The sequence below is a fragment of the Vigna angularis genome, chromosome 9 (assembly GCF_016808095.1).
Source record: "Vigna angularis cultivar LongXiaoDou No.4 chromosome 9, ASM1680809v1, whole genome shotgun sequence".
Lineage (NCBI taxonomy): Eukaryota > Viridiplantae > Streptophyta > Magnoliopsida > Fabales > Fabaceae > Vigna > Vigna angularis.
The window spans coordinates 27,957,577-27,978,594 of NC_068978.1; the positions used below are offsets into that span (position 1 = coordinate 27,957,577).

Consider the following 21,018-nt stretch of genomic DNA (forward strand, 5'->3'; position numbering starts at 1 on the left):
AAATTCACCATGGAGTGAATGTACTTGTTACTTTAAAATCTATCCAAGATATGAATAATAAAAACCAAAGTAGACTCTTAAGGTTATCTCACAAAATGAAAGTTTATTCAATCTTCAGAAGTGATTGCAAGAGAAGGTTGACACCTTACTATAAAAGTGATTACGAGAACAAGATATAGGAATGAACTTTCTATCCAAAAAACATTTGAAAATGCAAAATTTCAAGTTTATCATAACATGTGTCAGTTTTACAACGGGGATAAAGTCTAAAATGTGAATAAAAATGTTACCCACGACAGTATAAATATTAATTGTACTTGTCAAAATAGTTTTTTTTTTTGGATCTTTTAAAAGATTATATTTGGTCATATGAAATGAATATTAATTTATAAGAATTAAGTTTAAAATTTTCTTAACAAAATTAAAATAATTTGTAAGATCATGGCTATATTTGAAAAAAAAAACTAGTTAAAAACTTACAACTAAAAACTATAATGAATGTCAATTGAAAAGATTGATATATTTAATTATAAATAAAAACACATCAAAACAGAGTAAAGGGATGAGGCTAAGGTGCTTATTATGTTGAAACAAAAAACAGAGACTACCTAGCAGAGATTAAAACAGAACACCTAACAGAATATCGAACAACGTCTGTCTTTATTTCATAATGCATGTTTTTTTTTTTAAGAAGATTTCTTAATGAGATATTATATGTTTAAAGGTAAAAGAATTGACAAAAAAGTAACAAGAAAACAAATACATAAACAGCTCAAGTGAAGCCAAGGAAGCACAACGTGAGCAGTGAAAAACAGGATAAAGCAAACATGAATTTCTTAACTATAAGCTATACTGTAAAGAAAAATAAGGGAAGGATGGAAAAAAATGCATTGCAATCAAGGGAACAGATTAATTCCATATGTAAAGGGATCCTGCAGTTCTCATAGAAGATAAAATGACTTGCCAGAAGTCACTTTACAATTTTCTTTATGAATCTAAGGAGATCATTTTTTTTTGGAGTAGGCACTTTTTCCAAGTAATGTGATTCACCAAATATAAGATAGACATGTGTATTCTTGACCACCACTCCTTGAGAAAAAGTGACAAAAATCTCCACCTTGTCTCCTGATCCTAAATTTGACCTTATAGCCTTCCAATCTATATCATTAAAGGAAATTATTTTGCCATGCATGTGTATCTGCAATGTGCACTTTGTGTAATTAACAATTAACACACTTCTAAAACCTTCAGATGCCACAATTTCAGGAGTTGATACATTAAAAACACACAAAAACATTCCCTTCATGGAATTATCTGGAGGCACAGTGAAAGAAACAGAATCTCCCTGACCCATATAGGCCAACCAATAAGGGGGGTTGTCACCTGGAAGAGAGACATCAGAAGACTCACTACTTGCCAATACCTGTACCATGAGATAAAAGCTTAGTCATTTATTTAATTTTCCTATTCATATTGTCTTCTACAATCATTATTTGTCGAAAAAGATTACAAAATCCAATACTCCATTAAAGCATACCAATGGAATTAAAATAAATTTGATTAGTAGTTTCGTTGTGTATATATCACCATCTTGTCGTTAGGGATTTAGAATCCATTTCTGTTTTCGTCTCTTTCAGTATATATAATCATTGAGTATTAAAAAATGAAAAAACTAGTCAAGCAAGAAAGAGGAAATCAATTTCCTAGTACTTAGTATAAGCATGATCATTTGGTTATTCGATTATTAAAATTTTTGGATAAAGTTGAATAGCTCTAGAAGCAACGAGTGCTAAAAGTATAGAATTGTAATTTCTATTAGATACTTTCTTATGATTATTTTCCGTTCTCTTAATTAATAAATAAAATGATGGAGAATGAAAAAAACAAAGGAAAAGGGAGAGAAGAACCTCAGATATGTTATTGCTGACAGCGTTGAAGAATTCATGGTATGCTCCAACACCGATCAAAGAAGATCTGAAATGCTGCTTTGAAATTTCTGATTCAGTAATATTTGAAAAATAGTCGACCAGAATATTTTTTACTTGCTTAGATAGTTGAAACTCGGTGTCACATTGCACCAAAACAGTTCGAAGATTTGCCAAGTTGCCAAGCAATGGCGCAATATCATCCCAACTATTATCCTCCATATCCACACAATTCAAATTAATATAAGATATGGAATTCATTGTTGGCGACATCCAAGACCGAATAATGATTGAAGGAAAAGGATTACATGACAATCTCTCAAATCCTTGTAAGGATATATATCCAGTGGCTTTTGAACTTACAATTGAAAAAGGCACTTTTTTCACAGTTGTATTTTCAGCAGCTAGAGTTATCAAGGATTTCATTTGCACTATATCTTTCTCCATTGGGTCAATCTTCGAACACCCAGAGAGGATAAGAGTTCTTAAAGATTTCAACCTATATATCTCTTGGGGGAGATTGCTTAGACGTTTACAGTCCTTCAAATTGAGTAGTATAAGATAACAGAGATGTCCAATAGATTGGTGTACTTCCCGCAATCTCGGACAATCTTTTAGAATGAGTTCTTCAAGATTTGGTAGTCTCGAAAAGTCAGGTGTTTCTGTTAAGTACATGGAGTGACTAAGGTTAAGGACTTTTAGTGATTTCAAAACCTACACCAAGATAGTTTTTGATAAATATTAGAGACAGAAAATAAAAATTGAGACAGTAGCAAGTCACTATTTTATTTTAATGAAGTTTTATGTTGTAATGAAGAATGGCTCGTAATAAAACCTGGGGTTCTTCCAAAAAGAATTGAAGAAGACTGTGTTTTAGATCAATCGCTATGGTATCATCCGCATTAAAGTAGTTGGGTAGGTATTCTATAGAAAATCCACGGAAACTAATCCATCTCAATTTCGGATAAAGGTTCTCAGAATTTACACCGCCTTTCGGAAGTCTTGATGGTTCTCTTCTTGTTGAAAGCAAGACAGGCAATACCTCATAGTCTTTTCTCTCCTGTGATTTAAAGAACCAAAAAAGAAAAATGAATTGCGTACATGAGAAGTTAAACACTTTCAAAAGAAGTTTCAAATCACATATAACGAATGTTCTTACAGCATTCACTTTCAATGCATATTCTGCATCCCCATCAAACAACAGTTGACCGTTCTTCCAACGTCTCTCTCCTGAAATTTCACGAAAAATTGCTATTCCCATTTCTTGTAGTAAAGGATGCATTCCAAATTTGTTATTTCTTTTGACTTTAATGAGGTTACGCTCCATGAGAACTCTTATTCCACTATCAGCGTCTACTCTAAAGCTATGTAGAACACTTGTTTCACTATCATTTTCTACTCCAGAGCCATTTAGGATCTTCGTAGCGTAGCCTCTGTCCTTACCAACAAAGAAACAACATACATCAAGGAATAAATCCCTTTCCATTTGATTGCGTAAATGGTCGAAGCTTATTTTAAATATCATTCGAACATTGTACATGGGAATTTTCTCTAATTTAAACAATACACTACGCCATTCCTCATTGGTCCTTTCAAATAAAGTACTTCCAATGACTTCAAGAGCTAGAGGTACTCCTCCACAGCAAGAAATTACACTTCTGGCTAGGTGATGGTATCCTTTTTTTGGTTTTGCTTCTCTAAATGCGTGCCAACTAAGAAGCTCAAGGGACTCGTTTTCATTCATTAGATTTATCTCAAAAACAGAATGAACTTGATATCTAAGAAATAGGATTTGGTCTATTTTTGTCATGATTATTACACTTCCTTTACTTAACCATGAACGACTCTCCCATAGATCTAATAAGGGAAGATAGTCATCCATATCGTCAAGTACAATGAGGACTCTTTTCCCAAAAAGTCTGTCCTTAATCATATTTCTTCCCATCTCGACGGTATCTATCTTCACCTTTGTTTTTAGGACATCGGAAAGAAGTTGTTCCTGTAAATGAGTTGGTTCACTAACTTGTGCAATATCTTCAATGAAACTTTTATGCATGAATGTACCATGGATTTGATGGTAGATGGCTTTGGCAAGGGTGGTTTTACCTGATCCTTCCATTCCAAATATCCCTATTGTACAAACATCCGTGGACTTTTCTTTTATAGTTCGAATTAAATATTGCACTTGGTCTTGTAATCCAACTGGGAATTTAGTAGCAGACAAAACTGATAAATTAAGAACGCTCTTAACAATTTTGTCCACTAGTTCAGCATCGCTCCTTCAAGTTAAATATCATTTAAAGAAGAAGTCATGTATTAACAAAGTTAAATCACAAGCCTGAAATACCGTTGAGTGAGTGAGTGATTTACCTGTGATTGCTCTCATCCCATCCAAAGAAATTTGCGGCTTTGGTGAGTGCGTGGCTCCATCTAGACATGCCATGCTCAAGTTGCTGTGCTGAAAATGTTTGATGTGCAGTTGCTTTCAAGGCCTTTCCAAAATCGCCCTTCTGAAGACGTACATCAGATGGCTGAATTTCGTAATATACAGGCAGAATATGTCGGCAATAAGTTTGGTGCCATTGAATGATTTGTTGAAGCTGATGAAGACACCAAGCAGATTCAGAATAGGTTTTGGTGAAAACAATTATTACTACCCGACACAGATTGAGAATAGGTTGTTGGACGTGCATTGACTCCACTACATTCTGATGGTGAAGGAAAGTGGTGAGTCCAACGGACGAGAGGGCAAAATCGAGATGAGAAACAAATTTCCTGCGGATGTCTTCTCCATTGAAGTTGATGAGCACGTCGTAATACCGTGGGAGTTTGGTTGATGAAGACGCGAATTCCATGGAAGGAATTGATGAGGTAATGAACTGTTAGAAGAGATAGCAATAATGAAACACTCTCAAAGAGATTATCCGTAAAGACACAAAATCGATTCAAAGTGCGTTTTTCAATCGTTGTGGAAACGCGTTAAGACCATCACAAAACCTTTTTTACTTTCAACCACTAAAAAATAATTCCACTAATTACTAAATATTTTCTATTTTATTTAAAATTACATATTAACTTTACTTTAATTTTTAAAACATCAAGTCTCTTTTTATACTGCGCAAATATCCCTTTAAATAACATGAGCATATTTCATAGTACACAAATACACATATATCTCTCAAAGAGGTTATTATAATAATGAAAAGAAGTAGAAAGTATAAATGCCGTTTTGGAAAACATCAAGACAACTCAATTTCTTTTTACTAAATAATTAGAGTAAACAACTAGTATAGCATGATAAGCATGAACATGTTTCATTTTGACTAGAAAACACAATCACATACAATAATTTTAATTTTATTAATTTATAATAGAGTATATACATACTACAAAAGAAAAAAAGATTTACTTAAAGGTATTCGCCGATAATGTCAAAAATTTGTTGATAACTGCAACAATCCGGATCAGTGTCGGATGTTCATCCTTTACAGATTCATTGTACTCGTCTCCTATTATGTCTTATATATATATATATATATATATATATATATATATATATATATATATATATATATATATATATATATATATATATATATATATATATATATATATATATATATTGGTGTTAAGACAAGATCGTTTATAAGACTGAACTGTGTAAACACTCTCATGTATTTTGAAGTTTAACAAAACAACATTAAACGAAATAAGCATATGATAGTGTTATCATTAGAAGAACAACATAGGTAAAATATAAGTAATTTGTTAAAATGCTCTGAGAAACCTAAATACCTTAGGAAAAGCCTTAGTAAAACACCTAGGCATGAACACACACACCACTAAACGGTTTCCCTAATTAATGCGTCAATGAGAGTCTTGCTGAATGCAACGAATGTTATACTTAGCTAGGCGATGATCAAACAAACTCTCAACGCGTCTTGATAGATAAAAGTGTCAAACGATGTTTTTGAAAAACACGCTGAAAGTCTCAAATGATATTCCAAAAACTTATGTTGAAATACACTTTGCTAAACACACTTATTAAAAGAACAAAGACAAACTTAAAGCGGTTACATAGGCTAGCTAGACGATACCATGTGTCAAACAATCTACTTCATCCAACAATGAAGTCCATCAATTGCTTGGTATCTTAGTGAAAATTTTAAATGATAAAATTTTATCTAAATAGTAGAAAACGTAATAACACTTTGTTGTTTTGAAAAGACATTAAATGTCATTAATTGCTAGACATTTAAAAACAACAAAAGTGATAAGGGAAAGGACATATATGTTTCATGCATATCTACTCTACTTTATACAAATTGTTTGTTGCACGCATCCACATGCTCCATGCTATATAAATTAAAAGTGAACGTTAGGAATAAAGAAGACATAATGTTCTTATCATCAAAGTCGTGCCAGAAATATCATATTGCCTACATTTGTCAAAGTATTGAAGAAACAAGTCTGTTTAAAAGTTGAATTTAACCAACGGCTGCTACATACGACAAGCCTAAAAGGATTCAAAGATCAAAGCTCGACGATTAATGAAAGGAGCAAGCATGGTGTGCACTGCATGGTAAAACTAGGATGAAGGGTAGAAAAACTGAGCAAAGAAGCATTTAAGTTTACGAGGGAGTTGTGTTAAGTAAATTTAAATGGAATAAATTAAATGTATTAATAGTTGTGGATAGTTAATGTATTATTTATTGGAGTCTTATAGCGTAGTTAATGTATTAGTCGTTTTTGTCTATTTTGAGTATAATGATCAGAAATATGTGAGTCTATAAATTGAATTGTTGAGTGCATGTGAATGGAAAAACAAAGAGAAACTTGACTCAAATTATTTATCCAGAGCTTGTTTGCTAACTCCTCGACTTTTAATTCAATGGAATTCTTTAGATTGCTAATGCTAGCTGGGAGTATGTTAAGGAGATTAGAAATTTTTCCTAAGGTAAACCTTGAGGATAAGGTTGTTACAGTGTGGAAGGGGTATTCTAACACACACAATATAATGGTAAATTAGATGAGAAAAAAAAAAGTGAGTAATGCAAAAAGGCCACGTGGAGGGTGATCTGAAAGATGGAGACAGAAAGGAAAAGTGTAAAGCAAAAGAAAAAGAATACCATATTCAAGGATTTTGTACAGGAGAGGACATAGAGTGAGGTATATATTCTCTCTTAAATTCTCTCTCGGATAATATGTTTCTTTCATGCTCTGTTCTTATTATTCTTATTTGTCTGATTACTCTTCTAGGTTATTGTCGCTGCTAAAATCAAGAAGCTGCTCATGTACAATGATTTCATTACTTCTATTCTATTGATCTCTAAACTAAAATTTTGTTACATTAAAAAATATAAATAAAATCCACACGTCTAATTCAGAATTCCCCTTCTAAGTTGTTTTAGCTGTCCAACATCAACAACTTCTCTGAATATTTTTCATGTCATTTTCATTTAAAAACGAGGTTCATTATAATAGTCATTGTTGCCACTTACTGCTGTGGTTGTTGTTTTACTTCCTCGTAGAGAGAGTGAAAGGAAGCAAAATATATCGAACTTGTCGTTATGCGCTCCGATAACATCGTTGCAGTTTCATTATTAACCATATTCACTTGCTCTTATAACTCGTATCGACATCAAATTGAATCAACTTGCTTTCTTGCTTTTACCGTCTCGGTCTTGTTTCATTGAATTGAATCAATGTCTTACACTTCATCATCCTCAAAATCTAAGCTTCGATGGATATACGATGCGTTCATCAGTTTCCGTGGGGAAGACACTCGTAAGAATTTCGTTTCTCATCTCTATTCCGCTCTTGCAAATGCCGGGGTCAACACTTTTCTGGACGATGAGAAGCTTTCCAAGGGACAACAGCTGAAAACAGAACTGTTTCATGCAATAGAAGGCTCTCAAATTTCCATTGTTGTTTTATCCGAAAACTACATTTACTCTACATGGTGTCTCGACGAACTAGTCAAAATCATGGAATGTCATGCTTTTAGAGGTCAAGTGGTTTTACCCGTGTTTTACGGCGTTTTCCCTTGGTTTCTACGTGACCTTTACGAAGTTTCTTTCGAAGTCATTCTGGAAAAAGCTAGTGACCTCCACCGGGTGAAACAATGGAAGAAAGCGCTGGGCGAAGCAGCAGGTTTTGCAGGGTGGGATGTTTCAAATTACAGGTACGCATATACTTTTTGTTCCCTTTTGATTATCAGATTTTTTTTGTCTATCCATCAGTTATTCTTTCTTGAAAGGGAATCTAACGCACTTAATTGAGCAGGGTGCGAATTGTTATGAACATCCTTACATGTTTTTTCAATTCCTACGGATAAAATACTATGATTTTCTTCTAGTACTTATTTTAAATTCATATATTTAGTGGCAAGCAAAAGTGAAATAAAGAAAATTCATAAACCAGCAAATAGTATCTTTGTGGCTTCTCTGATGTACCTGTAAAAGGTTTAGTAAAACGGTTTCTGCTATGAACACTATGGCAGAAAGACAGAAGATCAACCGTGTCAAAGGATTTATGCAACTTCGATTTTATTTTAGGATCTATTATAATTTGTATCCATTATCAATTCGAGATATTTTTCTTTTTTTGCAGAAATGAAAACTTTGTTGTGAAGGAAATTGTTAGTGAAGTTTTGGAAAGACTAGATAGAACATACATGTCTATTACAGACTTTCCAGTTGGATTGGAATGTCGTGTGGAACATTGTATTGGCCTTCTAAGAAAGGAAACAAGAGGAGCTTATATATTAGGGATTTGGGGAATGGGAGGAATTGGTAAAACAACCATAGCCAAAGCCATCTACAATGAAATTCGATATGAATTTAAACATAAAAGTTTCCTAGCAAATATTAGAGAAGTTTGGCAAAGAGATCAAGGGCAGATTGATTTACAAGAACGACTTCTTTCAGATATCCTGAAAACAGAAAAGGTGAAGGTTTATAGCAGTGATTGGGGAAAAGCTATGATCAAGGAAACGCTTTGCACCAAAAGAGTACTTGTTGTACTTGATGATGTTAATACATTAGAACGATTAAGTGCATTATGTGGAAATGGTAATGGGATTGTTCAAGGAAGTGTAATAATCATTACAACAAGAGATGTACGTCTACTCAATGTTCTCGAAGTTGACCATGTATATGAAGTGGAGGAAATGAATGAGATTGAGTCCCTTTAGCTTTTCAGTTGGCATGCTTTTAAGGAAGCAAATCCACCTGAAGATTTCCTTGAACTCTCAAAACAAGTAGTCACTTACTGTGGAGCACTACCTCTAGCTCTTGAAGTTCTTGGATCTTATCTATACAAGAGAAGAGAAAAAGAGTGGCAAAGTGTATTATCAAAACTAAAAGAAATACCAAATGATAAAATACAAGAGAAATTGAAAATAAGCTATGACGGTTTAACCGATCATAAGGAGAAGGACATATTCCTTGACATATGCTGCTTCTTTATCGGTAAGGACAGAGGCTATGCCACAGAGATACTAAATGGCTGTGGACTTCATGCTGAAATCGGAATAACAGTCCTGATAGAAAGGAGCCTCATAAAAGTTGAAAAGAATAACAAACTTGGAATTCATGATTTGCTACGAGACATGGGCAGAGAAATTGTTCGTCGAAGTTCACCACTAGAACCACAGAAGCGCAGTCGGTTGTGGGTTCATGATGATGTACTTGATATATTGACAGAACATACTGTAAGAACTTCTCTTACTATTTTTGAACTATCAATCATTCTCAATGATATCATGACCACCATAATAGAAGTTTTGATTTTTATTTTCTGAATTTTAACTAAGTTTCGGTTTGACACTTTTACCTTTTCAAAGTATTTAGCTTCTAGATCTATACATAAGTTGCATCTTATGTGTATTACTTCTTAACTTTCTCTAGTGAAAACAGCCAATGCTTCTCCTTGTTTATAACTTTTTTTCATTTACTTTTCATAGGGAACAGGAGTCATTGAGGGATTGCCTTTGAAGATGCAAAGAACCAGTGGAGTTTGTTTCAGTACTGAAACATTTGGGAAAATGAAGAGACTGAGACTTTTGAAACTTGATAATGTACAAGTAGCTGGAGATTATGGGCATCTTCCCAAACAACTGAGATGGGTTGATTGGAAAGCATTTTCATTAACCCACATACCTGAAAACTTTTATCAGGAAAACATAGTTGCTATTGACTTAAAATACAGTTATCTTAAACTAGTATGGAAGGTGCCTCAGGTATACGTATATAGTATATATTACCTGATATTTTCTATGACGAAAATACCAATTTGGACCAAAACTCACATGGTCTTTTACAATTGTCGTTGTTCTCCAATCAAATTTGGTGTTTTACTTTAGTAATTTGATTTTTATTATATGCATTACTGATTACACGAGAGTGAAACAGCAAATTTGAATGAAGAACAACAACAAATGTATATATAATACATTAAGTTGTCTTGTAAAATTTTTCAGCCATATACGTTGCTAATCTTTCTTTTTGTTCGTTTTAAATTTTTTTGCAGTTTCTGGAGAGGCTAAAATTTCTCAATCTTAGTCATTCCAAGTACTTATCAAAGACCCCAGATTTTTCAAAACTACCAAATCTTGAGAAGCTCATTCTCAAAGATTGTCCAAGCTTGTTTGAAGTACACCATTCAATTGGAGATCTAAATAACCTCCTTCTTCTAAACTTGAAGGATTGTACATGCCTAGGCAATCTTGCTATGGTAATCTATAAGTTAAAGTCATTACAAACCCTCATCCTTTCTGGTTGTTCAAATATTGACAAGTTAGAAGAAGACATAGGGCAGATGGAATCCTTAACAACTCTAATTGCAGACAATACTAGTCTAAAACAAGTGCCTTTTGCCATAGTAAGATCCAAACAGATTGGATATATATCCCTTTGTGGATATGAAGGATTGGCACGAGATGTATTCCCTTCTCTCATATGGACTTTGATGTCACATACAAGAGGAACTTTATCCTGTTTTCAACCATTTGGGATCATGCCAACATCTATAGTCTCCATGAATATACAGGATAATAATTTGGTTAGCCTATTATCAAAGGTAAGTGAATTTTCAAAACTTCGTAGTATTTCTGTACAATGCGACTCAGATTTTCAACTAACTCAAGAACTAAGAACAATTCTGAATAAGTTATGCAACGCAAACTCTTCTGAATCGGAAAATGCATATCAATCACAAATTCCAGAAAATTCTTTGGCATCGTATTTGATTGGAATGGGAAGCTACCAGCAAGTCTTCGACATGCTTAGCGATAGCATATCAAAGGTTCCTTTTCTTTCTTTCTCTGTGTCTACCTTACATTTCCTATTCACTTTTACAAAGCATGAAATATTGTTTCCTCACAAAAATATGTATTTGGTTGTATAGCATATCATGGGTTACGTACATATTAATTTATTTTGCATTCAGCTTGGCGCTTAGCGAATTTCTCTGGCTGGGATGGGAACACTACTCTGTCATTTCTCTTCTACTTTCTTTTCCTAGATAGGACATAGGACCATATCTTCCTCTTTGTGGGAGTCTTTGGTGACCATGTTAAAATTAAGTATTGTCCTAAATAAATTTATAGTTAGAGACTATCAAATCTATTTTTTAAGTGGGGGCCAAAAAGAGGATGTGGAAGGTGAAAAGAAGGGTAAAAAGGGTGTAATAGTGAGTGAATCAACTTTGGAAAATGGTCATTATTTCAATAGAGTTGAAAGTCTTTCGTGACATAGCAGTTCTACAAGTTTTTCTTTCGGTGAGAGTTTCAGAACTGTAATTGAAATAGAAATCTCTCCTAACTTTCTATTGTGTATAGGTGCTTTTTCTCTGTTGACTGAATTCATTTCAATCCATTTCCTTGTCTACTTTTTTATGAAGTACAGTGTGTATAATAGCAGACAATATAAACTTGAATATGATATTAAATGAATAACTAAGCGTTGTTGCATGATACAGGAATTGAGAACCAATAGTTCTACTGATTTTGTGCTTCCAGGGGACAATTATCCTTATTGGTTAGCCTATAGAGGGGAAGGTTATTCAGTACCTTTTCAAGTTCCTGAAGATAGTGATTGTCGCATGAAGGGAATGCTGTTGTGTGTTGTTTATTCATCAACCCCTGGAAACATGGCAACTCAAAATCTTGATAATGTCTTAATCTTTAATTACACAAAGTGCACCATTCAGATATATAAGCAAGCAACAACAATGTTCTTTAGTGATGAAGATTGGCAGGGTGTAATATCAAATCTAGGACCCGGAGACAACGTGGAGATTTTTGTAGGTGTTGGTGATGGAATCACTGCTAAGAAAACAGCAGTGTATCTGATATATGGTCAGTCAATTACAATGAGAATGGAGTCACTTGGACTGAGTGCACAAGAATCACCTGAGCTGAGTGTGATTAAAAATTAGAAGCATTGTTAGAGTATGTTGTTCATGCTTGGAGTAGAATACGGCACTCCATTGTTATCATTCTGTTGTGTGTAATATATAACTAGAAGGAATTGCTTAAATATAAATTAATTTTAAAACAAAAAAAAATAATTATTCTATTGCCTAAATTAAAAATTATTAGTATTTAAATTAGTTTTTATTTTTAATAAAAATTTAAAATGTAATTAAATACTATATTTTTAATAGTTAATGATAAAAAAATTGTTTATTAGAGATAACTTTTTAATTTCATGTTAAGATGTAATTATAAATCATTTTTTACTTTTAATATATTTTCAGGCTAAGTTTGTCCCAATAAAAATAATAAAACTAAAAATCATATTTTTGTTTCTATTCATATTATTAGAGACTTAAATGTTTTGTTTCTATTATCTGAATTTTGATACCCATTTTCCAGTAACTAAATTTTGTAAAATGCACACCAATTTTTATGTCTTAATTATAAATTTATAGCATATTTCAATCAGTACATATAAATTTAATATAATATTAAAATAGTTAATATTAATTTCAAAGTTAACATTTAAAAGTAATATTTTAATTTTATTTCAAAACAAGTTTAAATTAATAATAATAAATTCATAATTTTATTTAAAGTTCAAAATTAATAATATATATAGAGAAACGCTGTACAAGACAATCTATGATATTGTACAGCTGTAAAAACATACTGGTTGACTACTATATTATTTTATTATGAAGGAATATATAATGGGACAAGGACTAATTCCCAAGCTGGAATTTTCTGCATTTCTACAAACGACTACTTTTCTATTTGGAAACATTTATGTTGTGTTTATATTATGTAGTTTAAGACTACTTTTCTATTCGGAAACATTTATGTTGTGTTTATATTATGTACAGAGTAATTTATTTACTTGGAAAATTTATCATTTTTAAAACAAAATGATTTATTTAGATGAGAAAATTGAAACAGATAAATCTTAATATGATATTTCAAATAATTAAAATAATAAAATTTAAAATTTATTGAAAAAAGAAAGAAGTTGAAATTCTTTATTCGTTATGTTGAAAAAGTACACAAGAATAAAACTCTGACTTATATTGACCTTCTTTCAAGTCGAGTTGGTATGGATCAAAGGACATGTTAAGTTGACTTGTACTATATTGATGTGTGCCTACTTAGTCTGAGCTAAAGGTTGTGTTTAGCCTATTCGGGTCAAAGGTCGAGTTAAGCGGGGTTTAATCCAAATGTCGAGTCAAATCAGGTATAAACTGAAAGTTAAGATGAGTCGGGTCTAGGTTGAAAGTCGAGCCGAGTTAATTCTAGGACAAAGGTTGTGTGGAGTCACCTTGGACTAAAGGTCGAGTCAAGTAGGTTTAGGTCGAATGTAGAGTCGAGTGAAATTGAGTTGAAGTTTGAGTCAAGGGGACCTGAGCGAAGGTCAAGCTGAGTCGGGCTCAAACCAAATATCAAGTCGAGTCGGGTCTAGACCAAAGTTTGAGCCAAATCCACTTAACTGATGTCGAGACGAGTCAATCGGACTGAAAGTCGAGATGAGTCGACGTAGATCAAAAGTTGACACAAGATGATGGTCGATCTAGAATGAAGATCAAGTTAACTCAACTAAGAAAAGATGAATTATAAAAATATTTTTTAAATAAAATTTTGTCTTAAAAGATAAATTAAATTATTTTATTCAAATAAAAAAATTAAAATCTAAAATATTTTAATTACACCGTTCAAACAAACTCTTTAAAAAATGAGGAGAATTCAATTTTAAATAATTTAAATACCATATATTTTAATTTCTTGAATTTGTTGAAATTCCCGTACAAAAACAAGGTTAGGGATGAGGAACAAATAAACCAACAAAAACTTAATTACGTTTAGTTATACAAATGCCTTTATCTACAAATTAAATTGTATTATCTTTTGAATGGTGTGACAAGAGAAGTCTAAAATGAAAAAAGTGAATGAAAAATTTTAAGATGGAAAAACATAGCATAGGTTTATCCGCATTATTAGTGTAAAGAAATAGAATAAGAAAAGGGACATAAGTTAAATGAGATTAATTATTTATGGGTTATCTAATGACTGGAGGATCAAATTATTGATTGTATTATGAAAGTGAGTTAAAGGTTATTTACATTTTTTTCACTTAATCTTAGATATAGAAAAGTCATGTTTGTTTATATATCCAAGTTGCGGGATAGAAACACTCATTTGTTTTATGCAATTGAGTTATATTGATTATTTGTCGTCTATGTTAATCTTTTGAAAAAAATTTACTATAATTTTATGTGTGGACACCATATTATGGTCAATTAAGTTGATACGAATTATGAATCGTATGATTGATGATGAGTTAGTGATTAACTACATACTGTCTTTTTAGTAGCTATTCACCATTAGGACAAGAAGAGTTTTAAGTTAACATATCATATTATATAATCATATTATATATGCTTAAATGTTTATTTCGTCCTCATGTTAAGTACCGATAACATATATAATCATATTATTCATATATTTTTCATAACATAAGAACCCAATGTCTTCATTTTTAAAACCAGGTACTAAACAAAATTTTTAAACCCTAAGCATTTAAGCCTATTATATAGTAGTAAACTATAGATACTTGTACCATAACGGAAAGTAATTTTAGAAAATAGCAAAAAATGAGACGTTTTCTATAAATGTGCATCAAACCATAGACTCCTTAGTCATATGCAAAGAAATATATATCTAATTTATGTAATGTATTATATATGTTTTTTTTCTTATTTCTTTATAATGATTCATTTTACCACTTTTGTGATGATTGATTTTGTTAGTGGTTAGTTTCGTTAGTGAAGAGAATTGAATTCATAATATTTTTTTTCAATGTTCTTGAAAGGAGTTGAACCTATAATTTTTTTTTTTTTCAATTTTTAGGCCAACTTATTTTACAAGTTTGATATATAGTGTTAATTTTTGGAAAAATGCGGTTGGTTTTCCTTGATGCGTTTTATTATGTATGATGCATTTTATTATTTATGCGACGTTTATTGTGTATTTTTGTACGCAGAGTTCCACATAATTGCAGCAGAATGTATATGCGGGGTTTTTTTTATGTATACTACTATTAAAATCAAGTGCAGAGATGAGAATATAGGTGGTACCGATATTTACATCTAATTTCATTCGGAGTCTTATCTTAAGGATAATATAATTATATCTTTATGAGATTTTAGGAGTTTTAGTTATTATATGGGTTTCTTTTTTTTTTCTTGGAAAACTTTAGATTGGCTCATCAAATCTCCATTATTTTTATTTGGCTAGAATATATATATATATATATATATATATATATATATATATATATATATAATGATAATAATAGTAATAATAATAATAATTATTATTATTATAGTTTTGTTATTTTTAATATATATGTAATTACTTTTTTATATTATTATAGTATGTATCTATAATGTTTATAGTTGAATATTTTCGTGCATTGCTTTATTTTAAACATGAGATGTTGTTTGGATTGTTTTGGTGAAGTTTTGTGGATTGACTGTAAAATATTTGTTATTAGTGAATGAGTTTATGCATATGATATTATATTAAGATACATTAAATTATAAGATGTGATTACTTGGGATTGTGAATGTGTGAGGGAAAGGTGGTTCATTCTATTAATCTCTAGTGTGAGTTTGAGTGTGTACTCTATCTATAAGACTCTTGGAAATAAGTGAGAGTAGTCTTCTTATGTAAGACTTTTGGGGAGCAATGAGGAGTGTTTTTCGTCTATAAGACTCTTGGGAAGCAATAGAAATGATAACTCTACATAATTATATTAGAGGTAACATTCGTCAGGGCTTTTGAAGAAAGTGATGGATATTGTAGAAAAATTGACAAAATCACGAACAAATTTTTTCGAGACGTATAGATCACTATTTTTAAGGATTTATCCGCGATGTATTACACAAGTCCCCCAAGATACAATAAGAATTTCTTAGAAATTTCTGAAGATCTCAGAACTAGCAAGGAACTCTAAAGAAAGTAAAAGAGAAAACCCAGGATGTAAAGAGGATAAGAAAATATAAGAAGAAAAGACTAAGAAGATATTTTAAGGAATAAAATTTTCTTTGAGAGGAGAAGAGAAAGCTTTGATTTGATGTGTTTTTTTGGCATGCAGGAAATACTCTATTTATAGAGTAGAAACTTGGTCCAAACCGTTGCTACAGTAAATCATAAAAATTGGTCGTTGGCACTTGTCAACTTTAATGAGAGAAAAAATTGTGCACTTATATGAGAAAATAAAAATTGTTGGCTAGCATTTAAAACTAACATTTCTTTTGCAATGATTATTATTGTATAATAATGGAAAGTGATATGTGTATACTTTGCTAGAAAAGCTCTCGAGAAGAGTGATGGCGAGTGATACCTATGTACCTCGTTGGGAAATCTCTCAAAGAGAATAATGAAAAATGACACATGTATACTTTGTCAGGAAAACTCGAGGAGAGTAATGGAAAGTGGACCCTATTTGTAAGGCTAGAGGGAACCAACAAAGGTGGTTGCTCTAATGGTGAGTTGTTGTTGGTAAGTTGCATATGATAATTACAAATTGGTTCCTAAGATTAAAGGGACAAACTTAATACTTCACTGTAGACTCAACTTTTTATTTTCCTTTTCTTCCCTAGTTTCTCTCATTTACATTTTCTTAAAGGATCTTACCAAATTAATAATAAAAAATAATTCTATATTAATTATATTAGTCATAATAAATCTAATATATATATATATATATCGTATAATTGTTTGGTCAACAATTGATCGGGCAGTCAACTCCCTCGTACCCATAGTTGGTTCTCGAAAATCGAATGACTTATATTAGAGAAACGGTAATTGATCGGTAAGTCACATAATAAATAATCAAGATTGCAAATTAAGCACGTTTACAACTAAAATATATTTATCAATTATTGGACCATGATTAGGTCAATGTTAATTGAAAGCTCGTTCTAAAATTACAAAATACAAATTTAAGGTAAGAAGATAGATGATCACATTTATCACATTGCTGAGAAATAATTCTGATTATCGAATGATTATTTACTGACTTAAGCATAGAATATCTTTTACCGATAATCCCAACTAATTTCGCACGATATAAGGAGTATTGAAGTGAAAACTTAGATTGATAAAACAGTTTGGAGTTGATTTGAAGTTTGATTTTGAAGACAATTGGCCTTCACCCCATTATTGAAACAATATTACTTTTATTTTAAAGTAAAATTAACTTACATATTAAAAACATATTAATTAATATTAATTAGAAGGTACACATACTAAAATAATTCCTTAAACTAATAGTTATATTAAAGTTAATATCTTCAAAATTAATTACAATAAATTTTTATACAAAATTAATCAATTTAACTTGTCTTAATAGTATTAATGATTAATAATAATAAACATGATACAAACACGTCCACAACTTGTGTATATGACCTTCCGGTTCACTAAACGGCAACCCCTATCCACTTAAACGACCCCACCCTTCCTTCCCGTTACCACCTTATCCAACTACTATCTCAATCAATGCACCACGTGCCACGCCGATGCAAGCTCGCCTACACCTCGCTCCCACATGGTGGAATCACGCTCTCACACGTCAAGGATCCAAGACTTGACCCGAATATAACTGGATATGCCAAGCATCTCACAACAACTACATTCCCTTCATTCGGATCCTACCCGCATATCCCCGTTTTAACTTCCCCAGACTTCAAATGAGTCAAATCACAGACAAGATTGCATTAAATCGCAGCAATCATTTTAATGAAACTGTTCCCACGAATATTCTCGAGAAAATTCCAGCTACTTTTTCGTCTTTAAAACTAACTTCTACAAACACAAACCACGCTCAAACCCAGTCCATCACCGAATCTGGCAATTGATTATTAACTGATCCAAAATTTTCTGGAAAACACAAATCCATGGTGGTTTTAGCAAGAAAGAAACGAGTTACTGACCCGTTTGACGACGAAGCCAAAGCGCGTCTAGTCGGCGGCGACCGTCGGCAGCTAAGCTTCACCAGCAGCGGGAGCGAACATTCCGGTGACGGCGACTCGCCGTGCCTCTCCGAACTCGTGCATGATTTCCTCGAGGACAATGACGGCTCGGATAATAACTCAGCGAGGAACGACTTTGACTCGGAGCGAGTCGACTCGGTCTCCGATTGTGTAGACTCGGTGGATGATCTTCTTATGCTAAGGGAATCCAACGCTTCCGACTCTTACACAAACTTGCTTCTCGCGCACGCTTCGGAGGCCGCGGAGAAGTTCGCGTTTTTGAAGGAACGAAACATTTCGACGTATCTGCGAAACGCCATGTCGTTTTTGCGCGAGAGCGGACACAATGCCGCGATTTGCAAAACGCGGTGGGATTCTTCCGGTGGCACCACGGCGGGTAACTATGAGTTTATCGACGTGGTACGATCAGGACCATCCACGTGGCATAAGAGGTACTTCGTGGACCTTGATTTCGTGGGCCAGTTCGAGATCGCACGGCCCACGAGTGAGTATCTAGATTTTCTGAGCTACGTGCCGCGAATATTCGTTGGAACTGCAGAGGAATTGAAACGCACCGTTCGGATCTTGTGCGGTGTTGCGAAGCGTTGTTTTAGGAAACGGGGGTTAACTGTGCCTCCGTGGAGAAAAAACCGGTACATGCAGAACAAGTGGTTTGGTCCGTATCGGAGGACCACGAACCCGGTTCAGGGAAACCCGGTTCCCGCTGTCGTCTCTGTGTTGGGTGGTGCCAAATGTAGGTTCGTGGGGTTTGACGACTCTGTTTCTGAGGCCAGACGCGGCGGTGTGGTTGTCCGTACGAGATGATTGATTTTTTTTTTAAGCTTTTATTTTATTTTTTATTTTAGTTTAATTTAGGTGTTGCATATGAGAGATTTTATAAAAAGGAACTATGGGTTGTTGAGAAATGTTATTGGGCATAAATAATCGAACTTAAATGCGGCAAATGAACGATGTTTTTATTCTATGCGGCGAATAGAATGGTGTTGTTTTACAGGATCATCGGACCATACAGAGTGTAACGATAATTGAAAAAAATAAACACGAATGTTTTGGATAATGAATGGTTTGGATAATGAATTCAAAAGGGACCACCACATGAATTTAAAGAGAAATATAAATTTGAAATTTAGTAAATTAAATTAGAGATAAGTACATCTTGTTCATTAAAATAAAAAATTAAACAATAAATTGAATTAAATTAGGAATGAGTATATTTGGTCCATGAAATTAATACATTGTTGACTCAAATCTTTCCTTATTAAAGCGCAGAGATAGTGTTGTCACGTGTTTAGACAATGGGATACACCGAAATGAGTGTGCATGTGATAGGTGTTAGCATATGGTGTTTCTTGCTATAGGAAAGGGACAGTTGGCTTGAACAAACAGGGTGTCCTGGAACCAATACTTTTAATTATTTGTTTTTTATGGTGTAAAGAAAGTGGGAAATCGAAGAAAAATAATACATATAAAAAGAGATGATTAGAACAAATTGAATAGGACAGAAAAAAAAATATTAAAAAAGTTTGAATGAACAGGTTTGATTTAAGAGAAAAAGAAAATAAGAATTATTATGACATGATTATTATGTTTTAATTGTAAAACCAAAGTAAATTTAAAAATAATGAATTTTCAAAAATTGTGTTTATATGATAATTATGCTATGTTTGTATTTGATTATGATATATATGTATAATTAATTGTGGTTTATACAAAAGTTAATTATGTAGATCTTAGATTAATGTGGTCTTAGATAACCATTCATAATGGATTAAGTGGGTATCTTACGTACTAAGATCAAGATTTTGTAATTATCTAATCATTTAGGCATACAATTGAAGATAAAACGATATAAAGCATATAAAAATAGGAAGTCACGGACTAAAGGTATGTAGCTTGTTTTATGTGATGGAGTAGAACAGTTGAAGGATAAAATAATAACTAATATATTAAAACAACATCCATAACAATAGTGTTTAACGGATACTAGAAAATTCATAAAGGTTTTAAGATAACATATACCACAATAAAGAAAACATTTTATTTAAAAGTTTAATATCGTCATATTTATTTTGTTATCAAATTGTAAATCTTCTTTCTACTCCACAAACTCTTACCTCTTGTTACTCGTACTTCAAATTTTTTTTGTTTTTCGTTGAATGGTAAGGTTTTTATAAAAAATTCTTCAGCATTCAAGTGAGTGTTTTAGTCAGAAAATCTAGTTAAATTTGAATTAATATAAAAATGAAGTTAAAATTTGATTAAAATAATATTTATAAGTTGTTTTGGTCATCATGGGTCTTCACTAAAATGGGCCTCAATGGGTCCATTGGCCCATAGGTCCAATGACTAGCTTACTTACAGCGAACTACAACCATTTTTTACTAGGTTATCTAATATGAGAATGTCTTTGTTAGGCTGGAGTAGGTACCAATAATGATGAGCATGCTTATTAGAGGATCGATGTAGTCTTTAGTTTAGGAAACATAATATTCGGTATTTGGTTATTGACACGCGCTATGCAATATTGAACTTACTCATTTGGGAGTGCAGTCCTCGGTAT

General features: G+C 32.5%; 2 protein-coding genes and 1 pseudogene across 2 annotated transcripts; 2 read left to right on the forward strand and 1 right to left on the reverse strand.

Annotated features, from left to right (window-relative positions):
• Positions 1 to 890: 890 nt before the first annotated feature.
• Positions 891 to 4,876, reverse strand: LOC108321506 (disease resistance protein RUN1). The gene is made up of 5 exons (XM_017553276.2): positions 4,296 to 4,876; positions 3,085 to 4,204; positions 2,761 to 2,985; positions 1,908 to 2,639; positions 891 to 1,423 (listed from the first exon to the last, which is right to left on the reverse strand). The coding sequence occupies exons 1-5, from the start codon at positions 4,778 to 4,780 to the stop codon at positions 971 to 973; spliced, it is 3,015 nt and encodes a 1,004-aa protein (XP_017408765.2). The 5' UTR covers positions 4,781 to 4,876; the 3' UTR covers positions 891 to 970.
• A 2,636-nt stretch (positions 4,877 to 7,512) lies between these two features.
• LOC108321500 (disease resistance protein RPV1-like) lies at positions 7,513 to 12,424 on the forward strand (annotated as a pseudogene).
• A 5,720-nt stretch (positions 12,425 to 18,144) lies between these two features.
• On the forward strand, positions 18,145 to 19,363 carry LOC108321507 (uncharacterized). The gene has a single exon (XM_017553277.2). The coding sequence runs from the start codon at positions 18,363 to 18,365 to the stop codon at positions 19,260 to 19,262; it is 900 nt and encodes a 299-aa protein (XP_017408766.1). The 5' UTR covers positions 18,145 to 18,362; the 3' UTR covers positions 19,263 to 19,363.
• Positions 19,364 to 21,018: the final 1,655 nt, after the last annotated feature.

Bases quoted from the DNA above. Each gene is read 5' to 3' on its own strand.
- LOC108321507 (XM_017553277.2), top strand. From the start codon at position 18,363: ATGGTGGTTTTAGCAAGAAAGAAACGAGTTACTGACCCGTTTGACGAC.
- LOC108321506 (XM_017553276.2), bottom strand. From the start codon at position 4,780: ATGGAATTCGCGTCTTCATCAACCAAACTCCCACGGTATTACGACGTG. The intron at 4,205-4,295 runs GTAAATCACTCA...TTTAACTTGAAG, and splicing joins TGGGATGAGAGCAATCACAG to GAGCGATGCTGAACTAGTGG. The intron at 2,640-2,760 runs GTTTTATTACGA...ATCTTGGTGTAG, and splicing joins TCTTTTTGGAAGAACCCCAG to GTTTTGAAATCACTAAAAGT.